Source organism: Heterodontus francisci, chromosome 39 (assembly GCF_036365525.1).
Source record: "Heterodontus francisci isolate sHetFra1 chromosome 39, sHetFra1.hap1, whole genome shotgun sequence".
Classification (NCBI taxonomy): Eukaryota; Metazoa; Chordata; class Chondrichthyes; order Heterodontiformes; family Heterodontidae; genus Heterodontus; species Heterodontus francisci.
The window spans coordinates 33,980,447-34,002,317 of NC_090409.1; the positions used below are offsets into that span (position 1 = coordinate 33,980,447).

The following is a 21,871-nucleotide window of genomic DNA, read 5'->3' on the forward strand; positions in this document are numbered from 1 at the left end:
TCTTATAGCATCAATATGAAGATTATTTGAATATGTTAGTTAAGTGAAACAAATGCAAAGTTATCACAAGTTTATCAATAAAACGAACAGGACCAAGGAACTGCATTTTCTTTATCAATGACCTATCCAAGTTCAATCTGTTTGTAGAATTAACTACTAGACAGCTTCACCATTGCACTGCAAACTAAAGAAATAAAATGGGGAAATGTGTTACTTACCTACTACAACTATTTGTTTTGTTGAGGCACTGTATCTTTTTGTCAAATTGTTAAAGCCTGACAGGTATAATTTCCACTGTCACTCAAAGTAATGCTAGTAATGATAAGTTGTTGCCCTTTTTGTGGGAGAGGTATCATTGAGATACCATTCCAATTCATCAGGTGGGCTTGAGTCCGCAGTACATGAAAAAGTAACGGTTCTTCAAATCAGAATTAATGGACTTTCACTACAAATGTAACATTTCTGCTAAGCAGAAAATACTTTGCAATCCGGAGATCCGGTCCCTCTAAAATAAATGCACAAATGTATTGTAATATAATTATGTTAAAATGAAAATTAGTAGTGGACTATAGTATATCACTACCATCACCACAGCAACTACACACCCTCATGTTTTTGACACACCCTCAATCCTACAAGTATATAAACTGAAGTCACTAAACTGTAGAGATAACATTTACTGTCAAATCATTCACATATGTGTTTTCAGCCTTTTAATTTCCAAAAACGTTCCAAGCACAGTTAACCCAACCCTCGCCCTGCATGCAACACCACCCCTGTGCCCAGCCTTGATGAGTAAATGCATGGTGAGTTACTGAGCTGTACAGGCGGTGTCAGTTCCAAATTGGATTCCGGGACTTTAAAACTCTTGGGTTGGGATCCTGGTATTAGAGTATATTTAAAAATTCTATGACATCATTCAAAGGCATGACTGGGGGGCTGATATTGGCTGGAGTCTTCTTGTTCCCACAGGAGTGGGTTGAGGGCGGGAGCGGCAGGCAAGTCAGAAATATTAGCATCGGGCCAGCAGGCCATCGGATTCCCACATCTGAGTGATCTTCCCAGAGGCAGGTTATCACCGGCAGAGGCTGCTGCATAAGTAACTATCCATTTGTGGGAGATTGGTGACGCTGCTGAGAGCCAAGCCCAGCAGGCGCCTGGAGGCGGCTGGCCTGAGGGGCCCGCGAATCTTCCTACACGCACTTCTCCACTGGAGCCGCAGCCACCAGCGGGCCACCAGTCATCCTGTGGAGGGGCTTTCTCTCCACGGGGGTGGCCTGGCCAGCTGTGGGCACTGTTTAATTTTATTAATTTGAATACCTCTTCAGATGGGGCCTCTGGGAAGATGCTAACCTGACAGCCGGTGCTAGATCTGGACCTGGAGATCATCCCAACCCTCAATTATTTTTTAAAGTGCACAAGATTACACCCATTCTTTGACAGAAATCCTGTCAGTTCTGCCTTTACTGATGTCAATTTAAAGTACACCTGCATGAAGCAGGTGTAATTGTTGCTCCAATGTAGTCATGGGGCCCAATGCCAGTTTCCCAGTGTGTCGTGGTAGGACCCACCAGCGTCAGCATCACAGTGTGAATGGTTAGGGTCCGATGCCAGTTTCAGTGACTCACTGAGGGCCCAATGCCAGTTCTGCATGAACTTGTAACTTGATTACTGAGTCTTTTCCCATTCTAACAAGGTTTTCTGGGTTTATCTATAGAAAGATGAACATTTAGAATTATAAGTAGTCGTTTGGTAGTACGGAACTTGAGTATTGTGGAAAATGGAGACATGTTGTTGAAGCTTTTTGTCTTGCATCCATTGGGACAATCTGAAAGAATACCAGTGTAAGGGAAAGCAATAACTTTATACTGATGAGAAGAGAGTGCTGATTGGTATAGGCGTTGCCATGGAGGATGCACCCATTTATGGTGAATGACAGTTAACTGCCAAGCTTTGTTTGAAATTTAAACCAGGCAGCCTGACTCTGATTGGTCAAGGCAGTGCCTTGGGGAATGAACCAGCGAATGGTTGTCACTTGTTTTGTTTAGCCGAAACAGGTGAAATGTGTGTACAGATTTTACTTGTCAACCAATCAGCACTCTCTTCTCATACAGTATAAAGTTGTTGCTGTTCCTGATATTGGTATTCTTGCAGATTGTCCTGATGAGTACAAGACTAAAAGCTTTGATAACATGTTTCTATTTTCAGCAATATTTAGAATTATATGAATGATTCCATATCATTTTGATAATATATTTCAATTTGGAGAAGTTTAGTAGTTCTGTTGGGGCCATACCAAAACGGCAATCATACAAAAACATCAAGAGGGTAAAATTCAACTTGCGAGGGAATGCAAAATGGATGGTATCACATCTATTGCCACTTGTAACTCTCATCTGAAATTCAGTACCACTGAAGTTGAATTTCACCCCCAGGTGTTTGTAAACTAATATTATGGCATTATTTTAGAGATACAGCACTGAAACAGGCCCTTCGGCCCACTGAGTCTGTGCTGACCATCAACCACCCATTTATACTAATCCTACATTAATCCCATATTCCTACCACATCCCCACCTTCCCTACACTAGGGGAAACTTACAATGGCCAATTTACCTATCAACCTGCAAGTTTTTGGCATGTGGGAGGAAACCAGAGCACCCAGCGAAAACCCACATGGTCACAGGGAGAACTTGCAAACTCCGCACAGGCAGTATTCAGAATCGAACCCAGGTCACTGGAGCTGTGAGGCTGCAGTGCTAACCACTGTGCCACCTGTATAAAATATCTAAATGTTAAATTTCTGAAATTTAAATGGAAATTAAGTATTTGTGCCGTAATTTATCAATGTCCATATCTATTCTTATGGTTTACTTGAAGAAACACAACAGAAATTTTAATTCTCTGCGCTCAACTCAGTGACTGTCAGCAGCAGTTCACAAATAGTCAGCAGTCTCCCTTCAGCGCCGTGTAAAAAAACTTCATTATTTGTAAATTGTAAACTTGCAAACAACAGCCAATGTGAATTCAGAAGGGGGATGTATCTTGCCAGACCAAACTCTTCAAGATTATTGAGGAAGCTGCCTGTGAAAAGGTAAAACAGGCTAGCATACGGCATTCGATAAATTTGCACATAAAAGACTATGAGATAAGCTCAAGGATGTGAGATTTCAGTGCATATTTGGGGAAGGACCAAGAAACATTTATAAATAGCAGATGACATTTATAAAATCTTGCAACACAGAGGTCGGCTATTCGGCCCATTATACCTGTGCCGCTTCTTTGAAACAGCTATCCAATTAGATCCATTCTCCAGGTCTTTCCCCATTGCCCTGCAATTATTTCCCATTCAAGTATATATCCGATTGCCTTTTTTAAAACTACTGTTGAATCTGCATCCACCCTGCTTAAGGCAGTGAATTCCAGATTATATCAAATCACTGCTTAAAAAATTCTCATCTCAACTTGGTTCTTTTGCCAGTTATCTTAAATCTGTCTCCTCTGGTTGCTGACCCTCCTGCAAGTGGAAGCAGTTTCTCCCAATTTATTCTATCAAGCCCCTCTTAATTTTGAAGCTCTCTTGAATCTTCCCTTAACTTTCTGTGCCCTAAGGGGAACAATCCCAACTTCTCTTGTTTCCCCACAGAACTGAAGTCGCTCATCCCTGGTATCATTTTGGTAAATCTCTGCAGCCTTGCCAAGGCCTTGACATCCTTCCTAAAATGTTCTACATCGATGGGGGATGAGAAGTAAATTGTAAAGTACTGTATGTAGGAAGAAAAACAAATGAGTGATATATATATGTATAGTGTGAATGTGGCTTAAATTGCTCAGGATTAAGTTAAAACATATCGGATTCTGAGTAGACTGATGCTCCAACCATTGAAGACTAGCAATCACAATGCTAAGACAATGCTGAACTGTATAGTCAATGCAATGGAATGCCTGTCAGACAAGGACATGTCCAAATGGTATAGCACCCTGATCAGACTGCACCTTGTGTACTGTGTGCAGTTCTCGTGACGTGAGACACAAGGTACCATTCATGTGGTCGAAGCAAAGCAAACATAACCCATGCTTGCTGGTGGTGGGGGCAGGGGTGATGGTGGGGGAGACTGAGTTTAGAAACAATGAAGAAATTTGTGCTGATGAGCTTTAAAAGGATTCAAAGAGGTTATCTCATTGTAAAGTGGGAAAAGTAAATTCTATGGAAAAGGTAAATCCAAACAAGTCCTTCAAAATAAATTGAGAGCAGGACCAAGAGGACACATGTTCAAATTGGTAGAAGGCAGATTGTAAGCTGGCGTCAAGAATTTATTCATGCTCCTTACTGCATTGAAGGGAGTCCCAGCAGAAGATAAAAGTCTGATCCCATTTAAAAAACAATTAGATAGCGCAGTGGGGGACTTTACGGTCTTTTTTGGATGCATGAACCGATGCTTTCCACATCTAGAAATATCTGGCGATGTTGTGATATTATATACCTCACATCACTTGTTGAGGTGGTGAGTTGTCAGATTGGTTAGTTGACAATAAGTAAATAGTTGGATAGATAAAGTATAACTCTGATCATAATTTAATCTGTCAGTAAAAGTTTCAAATTTATTTCACTTCAAAGTATCCAAAGTATGAAAAACAGACAGTTATTTATTACTGGGTTCCACTGACCTGGAGCTGAACCACCCACCAGTCTGAAGAATTAGTGTCCTCACCAACAATAATTAATTCATTAATTTCAGGATCACCTGTCAATAGCAATTACATTTTGAAACTTTACAGTAACAGGCCTGGTTCAGCACACAGCTTCACCCGAGGAGGATATAATGCATTATGTGGTGCAATACTTCTCTTGTTTAGAAAACATGCTATGGGAGAATGTTAGTGTTGATCAGGGTAATCAGATGATGATGTATAATCACTGCAGTATTGAAGCATTCAACAGATAATGCATTATACAATAATATAATGAATGTTTACATTGTGATAGTCTTTATCCAGTGGACAGCAAGGATTTGAGTTGAGGAATGATATATGCTGCTAAGGTGTTGTTGTTCGCATGGCCTGTCCCTTTAGGATCACAAGGGTATACTGAGGGAAAATGTTCTCAACAGGCAGCTATTCAGATTATGTCTGTTGAGCGTAATGTTTCTGTTGCTAACAACAAACTAATTGGTATTGTAGGTATTGGGGTGCAAAGTTTAATTGCCTCGATTTTTGGGCATGGGGGCTGCAGTTTGCAACATGCCCACACTTGTTGGAAATGGCTGTGTAAGACATAAAATTCATCTACCACCTCATTTCTATGATTGTGCCACGGAGAGATGTGGCCCCCATGCAGCCCTGGTCTCTGTTTCTGTACAGATGTCCTTTGCACACTCTAGGGGGCTGAGCAGCATTCAGTAAAAAGCATATGCTCCAGGCAGCTTTACTTATTTAAAGGTGCAGTCCCTTTAAAAGATAAGTTGTAGCAATGCACTGTAGGCTGTTGGATAATTGCTTTTGGCCACTGACTGAGAAGCCATGTCATGCTAAGAGAAGGGGAGGGCCCCAGATTTAGGGACGCTGTTCTGGACTCACTCAGCCAAGAGGCTGAAGCCAGCAAGGAGCCCATGTTTCTGGCTGGGGGTAAGAAGCCCTCCAGAGTGACCCTGAGAAGGGAGTGAGAGCATAATGCTATGGTAGTGAATGCACACTACAGACCTGGCAGCAGTGCCGAGAAAGGTTTCATGACCAACCGCTAACTCTGGATAAGCTGACAAAGGCTGTCAGTCCTTTGAGATGAGAAAAACTCTCGGATGTGACAGCTTACTGGTCCAGTTGTATTCAACTCTGTGGGACTGGATCAGCTGAAACCTGCTGGAAGTGTACGAGAATATGCTTCTGGCTGGCAGCATGTCAGAATCCATGAGGAAAGGCATCTACAAGTGGTGGGGGGAGAGGCAGCTTGCACGGGAAGCGGTCAACGGTGCCTACTGTCCTTCTAGGATGGAGGTGTGTTTGCAGATGCTGTGCAATTGCATTCCGTGCCCATGATTTGTTGGGTTTACTAATTAGGACATTTGAGGCAATCCAGTGCATTTCTGATATTCACTTTTCATATTTAATATGTTCACCACCACAATGCTGCTTTAGAAGATTGGTGGCTACAGGATACATTCCAGCCAGGCAGCATCCTGTTTATATTACATTGTGCGCGCATCTGTGCTTAAGATCTTGCATTGAACACTGCCCTACATTATAATCTACATTTTGAAAGGATGTGCAAGAAAGTCTTAACTTACCATATATTTTAAATAATCTCTGCAAAAGCTTCAATAATGGCCAGGACTCTTTGAGCACTTTTTAATACCAGAGTTTGGTAATGCTGTGTATAAATGTGGGTAATACTATTTACAGCATTGAACCCAGCCTGTGTGAAGTTACCATCCTACTGCAGTCTGATACTGCTCTCCTCCTGATTCACACACCACTTTCTAAATAAGGACCCACAATAAAGTTTGGGATCCATCTCTGAACTGTTACTGCAAATGTAATATTACTGCTAAGCAGACAATACTTTCAACAATACAAATGTAAATAACCATGTAAATAGTGTTTGCGGGAACATTAGAGGCAGCAAACCAGTCTATCCTTTGGCTTGGATATGAGCAAATCTACACAATCAAAATAATGTTCTGGGCACTGTAATATAAGAAGAATGGAAGGTTATAGCGAGTGTGAGCTGCATTCAGGTGCCACAAGAAATAAAATAACAAATGGTTTTCACCCTTGATATGTTTCACTTCCTCAGAATTCGGTGTTGAAGTCTCCATTTGGAAATGTATTTACAAGAAAGTGGAGACAGATCAAGCATTAAAACAATTTGATATTTTGATTATTATAGCATCAATATGAAGATTATTTGAAAATATTAGTTAAGTGAAACAAATGCAATGTTATCCACAAGTTTATCAATAAAACTAACAGGACCAAGGAACTGTATTTTCTTTATCAATTACCTATTCAAGTTCAGTCTGTAGAATTAACTACTAGACAGCTTCACCATTCCACTAAAAATTAAAGAAATAAAAATGGAGAAATTTGTTACCTACCTATTACAGCTATTTGTTTAGTTGAGGCACTGTACCTTTTTGTTAAATTGTTAAAGGCCTGACAGGTATAATTTCCACTGTCATTTAAAGTAATGCTAGTAATGATAAGTTGTTGCCCTTTTTGTTGAAGAGAGATACCATTCAGATACCATTCCAATTCAGCAGGTGGGCTTGAGTCCACAGAACATGAAAAAGTAACAGTTCTTCCAGTAATGTAAGCAGGTAAATCAGGGTTAATGGATATATTAAGGCGTTCCGGTCCATCTAAAATAAATGCACAAATGGATTGTAATAAAATTATACTAAAATGAAAAGCAGTAGTGGATTATACAATTATGGAATAGATCACCACCACCACAGAAACTAAACACCCTTGTATTTTCTACACACCGTCAATTTCACTGGTATAAATTAAAGTCAAATCATCCACATGCGTGTTTGTTTTTTCCTCTCTAATTTCCTAACATTTCACAAGATGGTTAACTCCCCTGCCCCCTCTCCCCTGCCTTCATGAGTAAATTAATGGTGAGGTACTGAGCTGTACAGGCTGAGTCAGTCCCAAATTGGATTCCAGGACTTTGAAATTCCTGGTTTGGGAGCCTGGTATCAGAGTATATTTTGGGGTAGGACCCAATTCAGACACACCTCCTTTCATTTGTTAAATTGTGTCGTGACATAATTCAGAGGCAAAACAGGTGGGCTGATATTCTGACCGAAATCCTTTCCGTTCTAAAATAAAAACAGACAATGCTGGAAACACTCAGCAGGTCTGACAGCATCTGTGGAGAGAGAAACAGAGTTAATGGTTTAGATCAATGATTTTTTAGCACTCATCGACCTGAAACGTTCGCCCTGTTTCTCTCTCTATAGATGCTGTCAGACCTGCTGAGTATTTCCAGCATTTTCTGTTTCTTGATTTGATTTCCAGCATCCACAGAAGTTTGCTCTAGCCTGTTCTGCCTTTGCTAACATCAATTTCAAGTACACCTACATGAATCAGCTGTAGCCATTGCCACCTCCAGCCTATAATGTGGTCGGGAGGAACGCGGGATGGAGGGAGCCAATTTGCTCATCTATAGTAGTGAAGCCCAATGCTAGTTTCCCTATGTGTAATGGTGGGGGCCCAATGCTCGTTTCCCAGGGTGTAATGGTGGGGTCTGATGCCAGTTTTTCAGTGTGCAGTGGTGGGTGGTCCAATGCTAGTTTCTTGGTGAGTAGTGGTCAGGGCCCAATGCCAGTTTCCCAATGTGAAGTGGATGGGGGCCCAATCCAGGTTTCCAGTGTGAAGTGGATGGGGGCCCAATCCAGGTTTCCAGTGTGTAGTGCTGGGGGCGCAATGCCAGTTTCCCCATGTGTAGTGGTGGGCGCCTACTGCCAGTTTCCCAGTGTGTAGTGGCATTACAAAAGTGGCAGTCAAGCATTTGGAAGAGAACATTTGGAAAATAAACTATTTTGGCCACAGTAGCTGTCTGGCATTGAAAAAGCTGCAGAGCACCATACAGATTTGGCATAGAGTCAATACAAGGGCACAATGGCAGCTGGAGTCCTGTCCCTCCATACATTCAGCATGCCTCCGGCAATTTCAGGCTCCTTCACCAAACCAGCTGAACTCAGCCAGGGTAGCAGTGGTAGAGTTGAAATTGGCAAAATCATGAAAGCATCCTGCTTCTGATGCTTTTTGGAGTTCAGGGGTGAAGAAGATCTGCTTCCTGTAGTGAGCTGGAATTTGGGCAATTGCCTGTTTTCTGTTAAAATGTGTAATCTGTAAAAACTTGCTTGAGACATACTGCAGCATTGTTGAATCAAAATTTATTGTTTTGAAATAAACTTTCTGAAGAAATTATACTTTGATTTGCTCAATTCTGATTTTCTTACCCCAAACAAATCTGAATTTCATTGTTTTGGGATCTAAAAATGAACTAGTTAACTTCATTGCAAATATCAACTGCAATTTAATCCCAAACTGATGCTGAAGTAACACATAATTATTCTGATAGTACTTAACTTAAACTCGTCTAGACTACATCATCTGGTATCTTCTTAGTAGAGTTAAAATTGAATAGCTATGGGCAGTGGCTCTGGAATCATTGCTCAATAGTGTGCACTCCCAAAAAATCTTTTATTTTACGTTATTTTGTAAATAAACTGATGCGTATGCAACAGAAACCGATCAACACCACGATCTATCAATGAATATTATTGTTATTACCAGTCCTGCCTCAAAAAGGTCAAATTATTTCAAGTATACTTATTTAAGTAGATAAACTCACAGCAAATTATCCTTGGTATTGTAGAAGTGCAAAAGATAATTTATTTTCTTTTTCCCAATCACAAATTCTGCAGGATTGGTAATAAATTATTAAAATAATGATCTGCCGGGACACTTACAGCTAACATTTAGATGATATAAGTCACTTGTCATTCCATTAATGAAGTTGAATGCATAGCATGTGAATCCTCCATCAGTTCGTAACACTCCAGATATAGTGAGGGTGCGATTATCATCACTTAGACCAAACCTGTTATCAGGAATAATAGTGCTATTGTCCTTAAGCCACTGATATGAAACCTCTGTGCCTGATGCGAAGCACGTCAGAGCCACGGTGTCATTGTGTTCTACTGGGTTGGTGGCATTGGCTGTAATGATAGGCTTGGAAACAGGTTCTGTCAAAACACAGGAGAGTAGTTATCGCAATCGAAAAGCAATTTGGAGGATGCTGGATTTAGCGTGAGATTCTAAATACAGCATTTCTACACTGAATTTTTTTCTGTGGGTTCTTCTAGAAAATAATTCCCATGATATTTTCAGCTTAAACTGTGCAAGTTCCATAAGTTAATACCTGACATTCAGGTACTGCACAACAGAGAAATAGAATTTGTATACCCATCAAATTGGCACTGTCATTCTCAAAATAAGAAAGTTTAAATTGCGATGCTTCACTTTTATCTGGAGTGTGATAGTATGCCCAATCCATACAACAGATATTCCTTAGTTCTTGTGTGTGAGCCAGTTTACAAAAGTGTCAATGTAAATAAATACAATGTCAAATGTTGGAATCTGACAGCTATTAGTTCGTACCTTGTGGAGCAATGAAATCTTGTATTAATGTGGATGGAATTCAACAAACTGGATATTTGAACAAAGAGGGCTGAGATTTTTCACGTTGTGGAAAGGCAAATTAACAATTCATGATTAATTAACAGCTGAAGAAAAACATTAGTGAAAAATATGATGGCATTCTTGCAAGAGCCCTCCATGTTATTAAAGGGTAAAAGACCAACAGAGGAAATTAAAGTAAACTTTTATTAAGAAGCAGTTAATGCTTTGAATAGACCATTAAATAGAAATTCTGTGCAAGTTGTGAGGATTTTTTTTTATTCATTCATGGGATGTGGGCGTCGCTGGCCAGGCCAGCATTTATTACCCATCCCTAATTGCCCTAACTGAGTGGCTTGCTAGGCCATTTCAGAGGGCATGTAAGAGTTAACCACATTGCTGTGGGTCTGGAGTCACATGTAGGCCAGACCAGGTAAGGACAGCAGATTTCCTTCCCTAAAGGACATTAGTGAACCAGATGGGTTTTTACAACAATCGACAATGGTTTCATGGTCATCATTAGACTAGCTTTTTAATTCCAGATTTATTAATTGAACTCAAATTCCACCTTCTGCTGTGGTGGGATTTGAACCCATATCCCCAGAGCAATACCCTGGGTCTCTGGGTTACTAGTCCAGTGATAATACCACTACGCCACCGCCTCCCCCTTTCCTCAGGGGCAATCTTAAATTTTCCTTTCAGAAATATTAGTTAGCCAAACGTTATTGTAGAGATGTGCCTCGATTGGCAGTTTCAGCAAATGCTGGTTACACTGTCACAGTTACCACTGATACCATCAGCTCGAGCTCTACACTCAATCCACTCTACAACAGCTTCAGTATCACCCTACATAAATCAGGATGATGGCCAACATCTCATGGTAGCCCATACTCCGCAATGAATGAAGTTGGAGTTGATTTCAAGCTGTTGCATTTCTCAACTTATTCATTACTTTCATATGTTCCTGAGACATGCACTTCTTTCCCAATTAAGATAATCTTTTTCATTTAAAATTAGAAAAAAAAGGCTTGCATTTTATAAAGTGGCTGATGACTTCAAGAAGTTGTAAAGTGCTTCACAGTTAATTAAGTATTTTTTAAATGTAGTTACTGTTGTAATGTTGGGAGATGCGGCAGCCAATTTGTGCAAGGTCCACAAGTAGCAATTAGATAAACTGTTATTGGTGTTGTTTGACGGGTAAATGTTGGCCACCACAGTGGGAGGACAGCCCTGCTCTTTTTCAAATAGTGCTATTAGATCTTTCTATCCACCTGAAAGTGCAGCACTCCTTTAGTATTGCACTGGTGTGTCAGCTGAGACTGCTCAACTCTTTAAGTGGGTCTTGAAGTTCTGCATTAAAGGCTTGTTTGGGTCTGCAAAAAAAAAACTCTACCTGAGACCGACAGAACCACATCCGACCTGAGCCCGACCCGGCCCGAGTCTTTCCATTTTTTCTCACGTCCAACCCGACCTGACCATCAGTTAACTTACTTTCCGTTTTTCACTTTGTTGCTGATCTGCACAAACTTAAAATAACTGCAACAAAACCACCTTTCTAGTCAAAAAATTACATTAACAGTGGAGCCTGTCGGATCTGCAAAGCTGTTCAGAAGGCAAGAGAGACAGAGGAAAATATACTGACCCCAGAAAAGCATGCAGCATCTGCTCCTGTTGTAGTCAATGAGGGTCGAGGTCAAGGAGGATCTCCAAAAGGTGAACAGCCAGTTGGTGTTGCCCTTTGCTGTGGAGGCCTCCATGATCCTCTTATGGTCCAGAGTCCGCTCCGTGGAGTGGAATGAGATGTGTTCACATTTCTTCTTCCAAAAGGTACACACACAGAGCTCTGTGATCAGCAGCCTGAAGGAGGAGGAGGCCCCAGTAACGTCATGACAGTCTGACATACTAAGGATCAGAAAATCCTTTTATGCCGGGCTGTACGACGTGAAGCCCACAGACAGCACAGCCGCCTAGTCCCTCCTGTCCTCTATCATGGAGATCTTAGAGGACAGTATGGGGAAGAGTCTGGACAAACCGCTAACTCTAGACAAGCTGACAAAGGCCCTCAAGTCCTTCGAGACGAGTAAAACTCCCAGAAGCGATGGCTTACCAGTCGAGTTGTATAGTTGATTAGATCAGCCCAGACCGCTGGAAGTGAACCAGCGTATACTTCCGGCTGGCAACATGTCAGAATCCATGAGGGAAAGCATCATCACCCTCATCTACAAGCGGAAGGGGAAGAGGGAGGAAATCAGAAATTGGCGGCCCATCTCACTGCTTAAAGTGGACTACAAAATTCTGTTCAAGGTCATCGCCAATCAGGGCAAGTCTGCTCTGAAGTTGGGGATTCACCCTGATCAGATCTATAATGTACCCGGCAGGAAGATCCTTGATAGCCTTGAGGACAATCACCTATATGCGGGATGAGGAGTGGACACCTGCCCCATCTGCTTGGACCAGGAGAAGGGCTTTGACAGGATATTGTACACCTACATGAAGGATGTGCTCTCTAAAATGGGGTTTGGGCAGGGAATCCACAATTGGATCCAAATCCTCTGCGCAAACGTCAATTTCAATCAATGCGTGGGAATTGGAAAGTTTCCTGTACAAATCTGGAATCAGGCAGAGCTGTCCTCTTTCCCCTGTCTTGTTTGTTTGTTGTATCGAACCTTGCCAAGTCCTTCAGGAAGGATGCGGGCATAACAGCGGTGAGAAACCCAGGCAGTGAAGGCACTCAGGTCAAAACCTCCCTGTACATGAACAATGTCATTGTCTTCTGCTCGGATCCACTGGCAGTTTGCAGACAGATGAGCACTTTCCACCAGTTTTGAAATGGCCTCGGGAAGCTCAAGTAAATCTTGGTAAAAGTGAGGCCATGTTCTTTGGGAACTAGTCCAGTATGTCAGACTGTCATGACGTTACTGGGGCCTCCTCCTCCTTCAGGCTGCTGATCACAGAGCTCTGTGTGTGTACTTTTTGTCCCATTCATTGTCAGGTCAGACTACCTGAAGGTGCTGGGGTTATGGTTTGGAGGGGCTGGGGCGTGCACCAAAAATGGGAAGGAATGTCTAACCATGGTGAAACAGGAACTGGGCATGTGGGAGCAGCAGTCCCTCTCCATTGCAGGCAAGAACCTGGTCATCAGGTGCGAGTTGCCCTTGGTGTTGCTGTACATGGTGCAATTCTGGCCCATAACTCACTCCTGTGCCATGGCGGTCACCTGAGTCATTGTCCACTTTATCTGTGTTTGCAGGGACACCATGTTCAAACCTCTAGTTAAAGGGGGAGAAAACATATTCAGCGTTGCCCTCATCCTAATGGCTATCTTTGTGTGCAGCTGCATTAAGCTGTGCATAAACACTCGGTACGCAAATGCCAAGTGTCACCTCATGCTGAGGTTCTATCTGTCCCCGGTGTTCCAAAGGATGGGTCTGGCCATGTTGCTGTGGAACAGTCCATTCAGTTGCACTGTGCTGTACCACCTGACCCTTGTGGAAAAGTTTGTACAGAAAAACACCTTTAACCAACAAGTCCAACAGGCAGTGGCCCGTACATAACGTCCTCAAGGCCCTGCGGGAAAAGGAGATGTTGGATGGTTTCCAGAGCAGACTATAAAAACTCATTTGGCAGAATGCCTCATCACCAGACATCAAGAGCTAGCTTGCTTGGTGGTGAGATTGGCCCACCCGTCAGATCCATCCTGCATGGCTTGAGTTTGACCGCCTCCAAACACTGCCGTCAAGGCAGCTGCAGTGGGGAAAAGACTATCGTTTACCGCCTTCTGGAATGTGCCTTTGCAAAGCTGATCGCGAAAGAGATGCGGTGGTTTTTGTCGGCGGTTCATCCCGAGCAGATCCATTATGCAGGTCTCAGTGCTCTTCAGCTGTTCTCAGGGACGCACACTGAGATAAACATCACCTGCTGCTGGAGGACCATCAACTCGGTGCAAGACGCTCTATGGTTTGCCTGAAACTCGCTGGTCTTCCAGTGCAAAGAGTTGTCCATGACCGACTGTTGCAGACTGGTACATTCCACGGTCCAGGACTACGTGCTGAGGGATTCACTAAAGCTTGGGGCAGCTGTGGCAAAGGATCAATGGAGAAAAGCCATTGTGTAAGGCCCTCCTGCCATAGTATACTGAGGGGCTGGAACCCATGTAAAACTCCTTGGGTTGTAGGCACCAGGGAATGTTTGGCATGAAATGTGAATGCACATTGTAAATATAACTTGTTATGCCAAGTGCAGTGAGGCACCTTAGATACTGTATTGAAAAAAACTATTTTTTTATTTATTTCATGGGATATGGGCGTCACTGGCAAGACCAGCATTTGTTGCCCATCTCTAATTCCCTTTGAGAAGGTAGTGGTGAGCTGCCTTCTTGAACTGCTGCAGTCCATATGGTGTAGGTACACCCACAGTGCTATTAGCGTGGAAGTTCCAGGATTTTGATCCAGCGACAGTAAAGGAATGGTGATATATTTCCAAGTCAGGATGGGGTGTGGCTTGGAGGGGAACTTGCAGATGGTGATGTTCCCATGTGTCTGCTGCCCTTGTCCTTCTAGGTGGAAGAGGTCGCGGGTTTTGAAGGTGCTATTGAAGGAGGCGTGGTGAGTTGCTGCAGTGCCTCTTATATATGGTACACACTACTGCCACTGTGTGTCGGTGGTGGAGGGAGTGAATGTTTGAGGTGGTGGATGGGGTGCCAATCAAGTGGGCTGTTTTGTCCTGGATGGTGTCGAGCTTCCTGAGTGTTGGAGCCGCACTCATCCAGGCAAGTGGACAGTATTCCATCACATTCCTGACTTGTGCCTTGTATATAGTGGACAGGTTTTGGGGAGTCAGGAGGTGGGTTACTCGCCACAGAATTTCCAGCCTCTGACCTGCTCTTGTAGCCACAATACTATGTGGCTGGTCCAGTTCAGTTTCTGGTCAATGGTAACCCCCATGGGGGGATTCAGTAATGGTAATGCTGTTGAATGTCAAGGGGAGATGTGTAGATTCTCTCTTGTTGGAGATCATCTTTGCCTGACAGTGGTGGGGCACAAATGTTACTTGCCACTTATCAGCCCAAGCCTGAATGTTGTCTAGGGTCTTGCTCTATATGGACACGGGCTGCTTCAGAATCTGAGGAATAGCGAATGGTACTGAACATCATACAATCATCAATGAACATCCCCACTTCTGACCTTATAATAGAGGGAAGGTCATTGATGAAGCAGCTGAAGATGGTTGGGCTGAGGACACTATCCTGGGGAGCTCCTGCAGCAATACCCTGGGCTGAGATGATTGGCCTCCAACAACCACAGCCATCATCCTTTGTGCTAGGTATGACACCAACCAGTGAAGAGTTTTCCTTCTGATTCCAATTGACTTCAGTTTGGCTGGGGCTCCTTGATGCCATATTCAGTCAAATGCTACCTTGATATCAAGGCCAATCACTCTCACCTCTGTATTACACTGTATGTTAATGTAAAATTTGAACTGTTATTTATATACTTTTACAAATTTTATGGATAAAGTATATTTTTGGGAAAAAATTATGGATTTTTTTTTTGTTAAACTGCTTCTTTAGCTACTTGAGTATTGTATAAATAAGCATAATAGCCTTATAGCACTTCCACCTGAATGCATTTAAATAATTTATCAATCAGGAACCTAACAAGGAATAAAGTAAAAGAAGCTTATCGATTTGCAAGTTAGAGTCATAGAGTTATACAGCATAGAAACAGGCCCTTCGGCCCATCGTGTCTGTGCCAGCCATCACGCACCTATCTATTCTAATCCTATTTTCCAGCACTTGGCCCATAGCCTTGTATGCTACGTTTCAAGTGCACATCTAAATACTACCTAAAAGTTGTTCACATTTAAATTTTCATGAGAAAAATAGGGTATAAATGCGGAAACAAAACTGGAATAGAATATTAATGAAGCAAAAGTTGCCATATTCAATCGTCCAATGCCAGCAGATTGAGAAGTAAAAGTTAACAAAATGAAAATTCTGGCAATAATTGATGTTTGCAAGGATAATATTGAAGCAAAACAGGGAGCCAACAGTCAAGAAAAATTACACCATATCTTTCTGTTTTAGTTATTATCAAATGTGAATAGACACATTTTTAAAGCACTCATAATTTTTATTCTGGTACTAGAACATTTTTTTTGTGAGTATTAATATTGTTGAACCAAGTTGTTATTATCTCACCATGTCATGCTCTTCATGTCTTTTAAATTGAACAATGATTATTGCACACACAATTACTGTGTGAAATTGTATTACTATTGCCGACTATACATTACTCAATACTAGAAAATACCATACAATAATGTACTCAAATATAATAATCAGCAAATACAATTTCTCTATTTCGACAAGTAGAACAATGAAACAAAAATAAAATTCACCACAAGAAAAAGGAACACTTCTACCTTCTCGAGGCATATTACGTACCTACCACAACCATGTCTGTTGTTGTCACACTGGATCTTTTTGTTGCATTGTTAAAGACCTCACAAGTGTAATTACCAGTGTTATTCAAGGAAATATCAGGAATGATTAGCTGCGGTCCATTTTGCTGAAGAGAAGTACCATTAAGATACCACAGAAATTCAGAAGCGGGGTTTGAAACGGCAGAACAGGAAAAATTCACATTTGACCCCAAAATGTAGAAAGCAAGTTGTGGGTTGATGGATATATTAAGGGATTCTGGTCCATCTAAAATAAACGCATAGGTCGATTGGAGTATGTTAGTTAGAAATTTCCGATGGTAAAACTAACATGCAACCCATCACCACAGAATTAAATCCTACTAAATCCCAGTGAAGCCTTTCCACAGCTAATTCTATCTACTACTAGCAATATCTATATCAAGATAAAGGAAATACATATGGAAACAAACTACTTTCAGCAAATGTAGGCAATGACTTATACTTGGCAGCATTTTAAATATTTTGTTTTAAATTGTCTACAAATATTACAGGACTATGATTACCGATTGGCAACAAGTCTGAAAAGTCACACAGTTATTTTACATTTGTTTCTTTACCCTTTTTAAATAGTCAGTTCCTTTTTCAGATTTACATTTTTCACTTATTTACATAATTTTTTTTAAAGTTATCAAATTTAGTCCAAAAAGGTAATTGATATCTTTAAGTTTGAGATTTAAAGAAAAGTACATGTTTATTTTCATTTGGCTAATTAGCTCTCCATCCTGAAAACATTACTTTGTTTCTGTTTTAGAATTCTGCCTGTCAGTTTCCCTCTGCTATCTCTGGAAAATGGTCATTATTCACGTGTGAGCCTTGGCTGTGATTGTTTTCAGTTGTAGAGAGCATTGTTGCCAATGTAATCCTATCATGGAACACAAGTCCAGTCTAAGAAATTTGTGATCTGGGATGGTAATCCTATCTAATTTTCCTCTCCTGAATTTAAGGTGTTGAAGCCCGTTACATTAATCCCTATTCAATATTCACATTTGCCCTGAATTTTTACCCTTGGCTGTGGTCAGGTAATTCAGGAGAATTGTACGAATTAAACTGGAAGTATTTGGTCTGAAATGATCAGCTACCTTTTAATACCTGCATGAGATATCGGCAAGCAATGTGTCATCTTTTTACATCAATTGCACTTTAATTTAGAGAAAAACGTTGGACGTGCAATCACCATTTTCAAATTTTACGCCAATTTCACTTTAATATAGATACTGTGGTAAAATGATCATTGAATCAATTTTAATGACTTGTACTGTGAAGCCCAAGTTTGTGTGACTTCAATAAGGTAATTTGACAATTGTAATTAATTTTACAGTTCTTGATGACAAATTCCTTACAGGTGACTGAATTCTGACGAGTTAGTTACGTGGTTAATTGCCAAGAGATGTGAGCGCTGAAATGAAGCTTGTTTTCATAATTATTTAATTATAATTTGATTGTATCAACGCAAGACGACTGACAGATATTCAGTAGAATGATGGAAACAATTGTGGATCATACTGTCTGGGATCCATATGGAATACATAATAAGGAAGGATTATTCATTTTTGGTTTCAACTATATTAGTCAATACAAAATGTAAACAGGCTTTAAAAAGGGGACAGCAGAACCTGTTGTCATTTCCATCAGTCAGCATTATCATGCTAATGAAAGTGAAGTTTGGTACAATTTAATAGAGGCACGATACATTGTTTCAAATGGTGCAGTGTAAAAAATCAGCAAGTTTGATCATCAATTAGATCAAATGAGATACTTAAGTGATTTATTGTGACACTTACAGTTAACATTTAGTAGATATGGATCACTTGTATTTTCACTAAACATGTTGGACACATGGCATGTGAATTCTTCATCAGATCTCAACACTCCAGATATAGTTAAGGTGCTGTTATCATCACTCAGATCAATCCTATCATCAGGGGTAATAGTCTTATTGTCATTAAGCCACTGATATGAAACTGCTGTCCCCGATGCATTACATGTTAGAGCCACTGTGTCATTGTATTCTACTGGGTTGGTGTCATTGGATGAGATAGTGGGCTTAGAAACAGGTTCTGTCAAAACACAGCAGATTGTTAACTGTACGTAATATAATGTAGAACAAACAGGATTCAGTTAATAGTTTCCAAAGAATGTAGCTGGCCATCATCTTTTGATGCCTGAATTGCTTTGAATATTTTATCATGATACATGGATATAACTCAATATAACAGAATGTGGAATCATTTGTATTTAATACACATTACATTCACCAGAAATGTACAATAATTTTAATGCTTCTCCAATGGGATGTCATAGTAAAAATGCAGCATGTATGGCTTTACAGCTCCATATAAATTTGGCAATGGCAATAAATATATTTTATGAGATAATTTAAGATTACGCTCATCTTTATTTTAATAAAAATACACAGATGTCACAGGAACTGAACTTGCTTAAATCAATATGTACAAAAGAGTAAAATGTGAATCAACAGAAATGAATAGATAGTGGTGTATGTTTTCCACTTTTCATTTTTTCTTCTTGGGAGGTGGGCAATCCTTAGAAGGCTCCATCTCTTGTCCATTGCCAGTTACCGTGGCAAGGCACTGGGGAGCCCTCTTCTTAAGTCACTGTAGTCCTGGTGATAGATGGCTGGTGGGAGGTGGAGAATTCCAGGATTTGGACCCAATGCCAATAAAGGAACTGTGATATTTGCCCAAGTCAGGATGGTGCAACTTGGCAGAGGACTTGGAGGTGCTGTTCATGTGATATTCCTGCTCTAGTCTTTTTCAGTGATAAAGGTAACAGGCTTGGAATTGTCACTGTGGTTGATAATTTGTTGCAGTGTCCTCTGAAACTAGCCACAATGCATTGATGATGGTGATTAATGCGTGGCTATTGAGTCCAGTAGCAAGAATGCTGATCAGGCAGATTGATCTGTCCTGTCTTGGTACTGAGCTCTTTGTGTGTTGCATCTGCACCCATCCACGTGAACAGTGAGTATGCCATCATATTCCTTGTAGGTGGTGGAACAGGAGATGTGTCACTTACTTCAATGTACCCAGCCCTTGCCATTCTTCTGTAGTCACATTGTTTATATGTCTAATGCAGTTAACCTTTTGGGATAATGTTGACTTAAAAGATTTTGACAGGGTTTGGAGGGGCGGGCAGGGTAGGGAGGTGGTGCGGGTGGTTGGGAATTCAGTGATAGTGGCTCATTGAATGTCATGTGGAAGTGATTAGGCTTTCCATTGCTGTAGGCAGTCACTGTATGGTACTTATGCAGTGTGACCATTACATGCCGCTTGTCAGCCCAAGCCTGCATGTTGTCTAAGTTCTCCTGCAAGATGGTTGAAACAGCTGCATTATCAGAGAAGTAATGAATGGAGATGAACGTTGTGGAATCATCAGTGAACAACCCATCCTGACCTGAAAAGATACTTAATAAAGCAGCTGAAGATGTCTGGGTTGAAAATGCTGCTTTCAGGAACTCCTGCCATTCTGGGCTGCGATCATTGGCCTTTGACAACCACAGGTTTTTCTGTATGAAAAACATACAGAATAGGGAAGACTTTCACGAGGGCCCCTTGGTGTCATACTTGGGTGAATGCTGCCTTGGCTTTAATCAGTTACTCTCACCTCTCCTATTGATTATTCCCTAAACCCTGGACAGTGCTGCTAATTGATAGAAACCTGCCACTTTTGTGAATGGATGTGTTGCTTCTTGCCAAAGTTAATGCAGTCGTGAGCTTCCAAACAGCACATCAGAAACTTCCATTTATACAGTGCCTTTAACGTAGTAAAATATCCAAAGGCGCATCAGAGTTATCAGACAGTGTTTGAAATTGAACCACATTTTTTTTATTTATTCATGGGATGTGGGCGTCGCTGGCCAGGCCAGCATTTATTGCCCACCCCTAATTGCCCTTGAGAAGGTGGTGGTGAGCTGCCTTCTTGAACCGCTGCAGTCCATGTGGGGTAGGTACATCCACAGTGCTGATAGGAAGGGAGTTCCAGGATTTTGACCCAGCGACAGTGAAGGAACAGCGATATAGTTCCAAGTCAGGATGGAGTGTGACTTGCAGGGGAACTTGCAGGTTGTGGTGTTCCCATGCATTTGCTGCCCTTGTCCTTCTAGTTGGTAGAGGTCACGGGTTTGGAAGGTGCTGTCTCAGGAGCCTTGGTGCGTTGCTGCAGTGCAACGTGTAGATGGTAAACACTGCTTCCACTGTGCGTCGGTGGTGGAGGGAGTGGATGTTTGTGAATGGGGGCTGCATGGTCCTGGATGGTGTCGAGCTTCTTGAGTGTTGTTGGAGCTGCACCCATCCAGGCAAGTGGAGAGTATTCCATCACACTCCTGACTTGTGCCTTGTAGATGGTGGACAGGCTTTGGGGAGTCAGGAGGTGAGTTACTTGCCGCAGGATTCCTAGCCTCTGACCTGCTCTTGTAGCCACGGTATTTATATGGCTAACTCCAGTGCAGTTTCTGGTCAGTGGTAGTCCTTAGGAAGTTGATAGTGGGGGATTCAGCGATGGTAATGACATTGAATGTCAAGGGGAGATGGTTAGATTCTCTCTTGTTGGAGATGGTCATTGCCTGGCACTTGTGTGGCACGAATGTTACTTGCCACTTATCAGCCCAACCCTGGATATTGTTCAAGTCTTGCTGCATTTCTACACAGACTGCTTCAATATCTGAGGAGTCACAAATGGTGCTAAACATTGTGCAACCATCAGCGAACATCCCGACTTCTGACCTTATGATTGAAGGAAGGTCATTGATGAAGCAGCTGAAGATGGTTGGGCCTAGGACACCACCCTGAGGAACTCCTGCAGTGATGTCCTGGAGCTCAGATGATTGACCGCTAACAACCACACCCATCTTCCTTTCAGCTAGGTATGACTCCAGCCAGCGGAGGATTTCCCCCCTGATTCCCATTGACCTCAGTTTTGCTCGGGCTCCTTGATGCCATACTCAGTCAAATGCTGCCTTGATGTCAAGGGCAGTCACTCTCACCTCACCTCTTGCGTTCAGCTCTTTTGTCCATGTTTGAACCAAGGTTGTAATGAGGGCAGGAGCTGAGTGGCCCTGGCGGAACCCAAATTGAGCGTCACTGAGCAGGTTATTGCTAAACAAGTGCTGCTTGATGGCGCTGTTGTTGGCACCTTTCATCACTTTACTGATGATTGAGAGTAGGCTGATGGGGCGGTAATTG

The 21,871-nt window shown here is 41.7% G+C and overlaps 1 protein-coding gene across 2 annotated transcripts in view; it reads right to left on the reverse strand.

The window, feature by feature from the left end:
- LOC137352710 (carcinoembryonic antigen-related cell adhesion molecule 5-like) overlaps positions 1-21,871 on the reverse strand; it is a 721,824-nt gene that overhangs the window by 75,631 nt on the left and 624,322 nt on the right. For both annotated transcript variants that reach the window (XM_068018446.1, XM_068018445.1), the window contains 4 exons: positions 18,452-18,727; positions 16,633-16,896; positions 9,479-9,754; positions 7,091-7,354 (listed from right to left, as the gene is read on the reverse strand). In XM_068018446.1, the coding sequence (XP_067874547.1) occupies positions 7,091-7,354; positions 9,479-9,754; positions 16,633-16,896; positions 18,452-18,727 (1,080 nt within the window). The remainder of the gene's footprint in view (positions 1-7,090; positions 7,355-9,478; positions 9,755-16,632; positions 16,897-18,451; positions 18,728-21,871) is intronic.